We start from the raw sequence: 2,300 nt of genomic DNA on the forward strand, positions 1-2,300 counted from the left end.
ATGGCAGCTCTCGCAGTGGGTCAGGGTCACTGCGTCTAGCCTGGCCAGTACGGCAGGATGCGTCCACGGGAGGACCTCACGGGCGCGCCATGGCGCCGGCCTCTGATCTGCCCCGTGTTGTTTTGCGTCACGGCTCGCGTGCTCCGCCGCTATAATAGAGCCCACGGCCGCCGGCGTCACGCCACCGTCTCACCTCGTCATCCGCCACGCTCCATCCAAGGCTATCTTGCGATCCGATCCCCGGCAGCTGCGAGATGGGTGTGAGGATGCTCTGCGGCGTCGCGCTGTCGGTGCTGCTGGTCCTCGCGGCCGGCGCGTCGGCGTCGCACCCATCGCACTCGTCGTGCCCGGCGACGCCGCCGGACGCGGGGGGCACGCTGCAGGTGTCGCACGCGTTCGGGCCGTGCTCGCCGCTGGGGCCCTCGGCGGCGGCGCCGTCGTGGGCGGGGTTCCTGGCGGACCAAGCGGCGCGGGACGCGTCACGGCTGCTGTACCTGGACTCGCTGGCCGTCCGTGGGCGCGCGTACGCGCCCATCGCGTCTGGGCGGCAGCTGCTGCAGACGCCGACGTACGTGGTGCGCGCCCGCCTCGGCACGCCGCCGCAGCCGCTCCTGCTCGCCGTCGACACCAGCAACGACGCCGCGTGGATCCCCTGCGCCGGCTGCGCGGGCTGCCCCACCTCCACGCCCTTCAACCCGGCCGCCTCCGCCTCGTACCGCCCGGTGCCCTGCGGCTCGGCGCTGTGCGCGCAGGCGCCCAACGCGGCGTGCCCGCTCGACAGCAAGGCCTGCGGGTTCAGCCTCACCTACGCGGACTCCTCGCTGGTGGCGGCGCTGTCCCAGGACTCCCTCGCCGTCGCCAACGACGTCGTCAAGGCCTACACCTTCGGCTGCCTGCAGCGGGCTACCGGCACGGCCGCGCCGCCGCAGGGCCTCCTCGGGCTCGGCCGCGGGCCGCTGTCCTTCCTGTCCCAGACCAAGGACATTTACGGCGCCACCTTCTCGTACTGCCTCCCGAGCTTCAAGTCGATGAACTTCTCCGGGACGCTGAGGCTCGGGCGCAACGGCCAGCCGCAGCGCATCAAGACGACGCCGCTGCTGGCGAACCCGCACCGGTCATCGCTCTACTACGTGAACATGACCGGCATCCGCGTGGGGAGGAAGGTGGTGCCCATCCCGGCGGCGGCGCTGGCGTTCGACCCGGCGACGGGCGCCGGCACCGTGCTGGACTCCGGCACGATGTTCACCCGGCTGGTGGCGCCGGCGTACGCGGCCGTGCGCGACGAGGTCCGGCGCCGCGTGGGCGCGCCGGTGTCGTCGCTGGGCGGGTTCGACACGTGCTTCAACGACCCCGCGGTGAAGTGGCCGGCCGTGACGCTGCTGTTCGACGGGATGCAGGTGACGCTGCCGGAGGAGAACGTGGTGATCCATAGCACGTACGGGACCACCAGCTGCCTGGCGATGGCGGCGGCGCCCGACGGCGTCAACACCGTGCTCAACGTCATTGCCAGCATGCAGCAGCAGAACCACCGCGTCCTCTTCGACGTGCCCAACGGACGCGTCGGCTTCGCGCGCGAGCGCTGCACCGCCGCCTAGGTTCTATGGCTGGCCTGCACTATGGGGCCATTGCTGCTGCGTAGTTGATCGTCTTCTTCACCGTGTCACCGTTGTTGGTTTCCAATTCTTTTTTAAGTGTAGTCAGCGTCTCCGTCAGGGTGCCTCGTTCTTCAGTTCAGATCGCCTCGGGTTGATTCAGTGGTAGCTGCATTCCTATGATTTAGGGCTCAGGTGGGGTTTAAGAACTTACAAGTGTACTGCGTGATGTATGCGGGCTATTGTTTCTTTGTTAATTACGGGCCGGAGTAATCCAGCTGATCCAGACCTCATTTTTTCGTTGGCTCATCACTCATCAGGACATCAGCTGAAATTTTGACGTGAATTGGCGGTTGTCCAATGTCTAATGTTCTGCCCGAACAGAGCACACGGCAGGGGGTGCGGCTGGGCGTCACTTGAGGCGACAAAATCGCCAACTAACGCCTCAAGACGGCACAGCCCGCTAAACGGCCCACAAAGGAGGTCGTCTTCCTCGCGAGCTCGACCACGCGCCGCCACTGCTTCCCCTCCTCCCCGCGCCGCCCTCCTCCAACGTCTCCGGTGGCTCCAGCTGCCGTATTCGCCGTCGCCAACCGTCGCTGCACTAACCCAGCTCCGCCAGGATACTTGCCATCACGTCCCGCCTCCTCCACCACCCACCGGCTATCCTCCACCACCCGCGGCCGGCGGCGCCCGCCACCTTGCCCA

At 67.7% G+C, this 2,300-nt stretch overlaps 1 protein-coding gene across 1 annotated transcript; it reads left to right on the forward strand.

The window, feature by feature from the left end:
* On the forward strand, positions 1 to 1,885 carry LOC117842130 (aspartyl protease AED3). Its single transcript, XM_034722486.2, has one exon. It carries the CDS (start codon positions 255 to 257, stop codon positions 1,593 to 1,595), a length of 1,341 nt encoding a protein of 446 aa, XP_034578377.1. The 5' UTR covers positions 1 to 254; the 3' UTR covers positions 1,596 to 1,885.
* Positions 1,886 to 2,300: the final 415 nt, after the last annotated feature.

The sequence above is a fragment of the Setaria viridis genome, chromosome 2, assembly GCF_005286985.2.
Source record: "Setaria viridis chromosome 2, Setaria_viridis_v4.0, whole genome shotgun sequence".
In the NCBI taxonomy this organism is placed as follows: Eukaryota; Viridiplantae; Streptophyta; class Magnoliopsida; order Poales; family Poaceae; genus Setaria; species Setaria viridis.